This window comes from Plasmodium fragile (assembly GCF_000956335.1).
Source record: "Plasmodium fragile strain nilgiri unplaced genomic scaffold supercont1.174, whole genome shotgun sequence".
In the NCBI taxonomy this organism is placed as follows: domain Eukaryota; phylum Apicomplexa; class Aconoidasida; order Haemosporida; family Plasmodiidae; genus Plasmodium; species Plasmodium fragile.
The window spans coordinates 3,871-6,226 of NW_012192754.1; the positions used below are offsets into that span (position 1 = coordinate 3,871).

Here is a 2,356-nt window from a genome sequence, read left to right on the forward strand (position 1 = left end):
GCTCCCATATAATTGATGTGGATGTCAGAGATCCCTTATACCTAGCTACAGAAGAAGCTCTTTTTGAAAGCATTCTTGCAAGCATTACAGAAAAACCTAGTAGAAGGCGAAGAATAGTTCAAGTTCTAAGAAAATGGGGTATTTATGGACTAATACCAACAGTTGCTATAGGAGCCATAATAGGTTGTACAATAGGATATATTAATGTAATGCCGGTAGATGTTTTCCTAGACTCTACAGCTACAGGTATTAAAACAACTGCGGAATTGGTTATACAGGAGGCAACTGGAGTTATAGTTGAATTTGGAATGTGTGCGGCCCATACAGCCGATGCAATATTGAATACTCTTCTTGGGAGTGATACTATGTTAGGAACATTAAATACTGTTATAGAATGTACCGGAAAGGCTGTATTGAATACGGTATCTGTCGTTGCCAACTCCGCACTTGAGGGTGCAAATATGGCTTACTTATATGGTACATTCTACGGTGTAATGCAAATAATTCTCCCATCACTAATAGCTCTTGGAGTTGTGGTCCTTATTTATGCCATAATCTTATATCTACACGAAAAAGGAAACTTAAAATGGTTCCATAGATATAAAAGGAGGTTCATAAACAATATAAAGAAGAAATATAATGAATTCAGAATGTCCAGGAAAAAACAAAGTAGTGAATAAATTATATATCTTAAGTTAACACACAAATAGTGAATAGAATGTATGTCCTAATTTTGAGGTATTCTGAGACATTAGTATCGTTGGTTATGATACACATATATTTACTCATCTTTTATTTGCTTTTCTTTTCCTTTGTTATATTTTTCCACACTTATTATTCGTGTTATTCTGACAGAATAATATGTATCCAGAATAATTTGATTCCCTTTATTAATATTACATGTATTCTTTATAAGTATATACATGATATATTAGCTCCCAGTTCTCATTGTTTTCGTAATATATAATATATATATAACATATATTTGTTTAAAATATCAAGTCACTTTAGCTGTCACATATATATATATATATGAGAATAAAACAATTTTTCCTTTAGTGCACTAGTCCCTGTAACTTATTATATGGAAAAAAATTATTCCAGTCTTGCGTATGATACTTAGAGGAAGCTGCATCTGTTCCATTGTTTCTGTTTTTACCTCGCTTTCTGAAAAATTTTTGCATTAACATAATTTTAAATAGCTCTATAACTAATAACTATGAGCAGAAATCATCAAATAAAGGTTTTACACAGCAATGCTTTCTTCATAAGCCATACTGAACTGTAAACAGAATAAGCTAAAACCTCAGAACCTGAGCCCCTAAGCCGTGAATTGTGCACGCACATATGGTAAAAGAAACCTAAATATCTAACCCAGCTAAGTTCCGTCCTAAACCCAAAAACCTATAAACCCCTAAACCTAGTTAAAACCTAAAATTATAAACCCGCAACCCCTAAAATCTAAACCCGGAAATGCGCACTCTAAAAGCTGGAACTCTGAACACTAAACATGTGAAAAACAACAGAACACCACGCCACATCCATGGGTAAGGAAGCCCTAAAGTTGTTATATCCTAACTGCGACATGCTTCTTCACAACACATACTGGAATACTAAAACTGGGAACAGCCTACCTCAAACCTAGGAAACCAAAACCCTGAACATTACACCCTAAGTCGTAAACCCTGAACTTTAAATCCTAGGCCTTATACTATCTGCCCCCCTTTTTTTTTTTTTTTTCTACAAACATAGATGACAGCAAAAACTGAAAATTTTCTACGAACAATTCCGACCCTCGAAGCCCGTACAGAAAAATTCGCACAGCCCCCCTCCTTATGATTTTAACCCGTGGCTGATCCATTTCTTTTAAAGAGAAAAAAGGGGAGAGATGATCCCAAAAAAAAAAAAAAAAATTATTTCATCTGGATCATAAAAAACATAAATTTTATTGAAAGTTGTTTTCCCCTTTGAAAAGAATTATGAACAAGCACTTTTTAAGGGAACCGAGGATAATTTTTCTTTTGCAGTTTTTTAAATAATATTATATGTTCTGCCTAAATAAAACAAAACAAAAGGGGCGAAAAAATTAGAAAAATTATAAATTAATTAAAAATTTTTAATATCTAATGGTAATAAATGCAAAATAAGAAAAAGTTCCAAGAGGTTATCAATTTAAATTTTTTCCTCGTTTGTTTTTTGCCCCTTCCCTGGTTATCGTCATTTTAATGTATATTACCATTTTAAATGTTTTCCTAAAAATGTGCATACGCCATGGGATATAAATAAATTATATAAATTTCGTGTTACGCGCATGAACCCATAATTTGCTACGCATGAATCAATTGTGCAAGGAAAA

The 2,356-nt window shown here is 32.9% G+C and overlaps 1 protein-coding gene across 1 annotated transcript; it reads left to right on the top strand.

The window, feature by feature from the left end:
- Window positions 1-209: 209 nt before the first annotated feature.
- On the top strand, window positions 210-680 carry AK88_05602 (uncharacterized protein; the record flags this gene model as incomplete). Its single annotated transcript, XM_012483204.1, has 1 exon — window positions 210-680. One exon carries the CDS (start codon window positions 210-212, stop codon window positions 678-680), a length of 471 nt encoding a protein of 156 aa, XP_012338627.1.
- Between the last annotated feature and the right edge of the window lie 1,676 nt (window positions 681-2,356).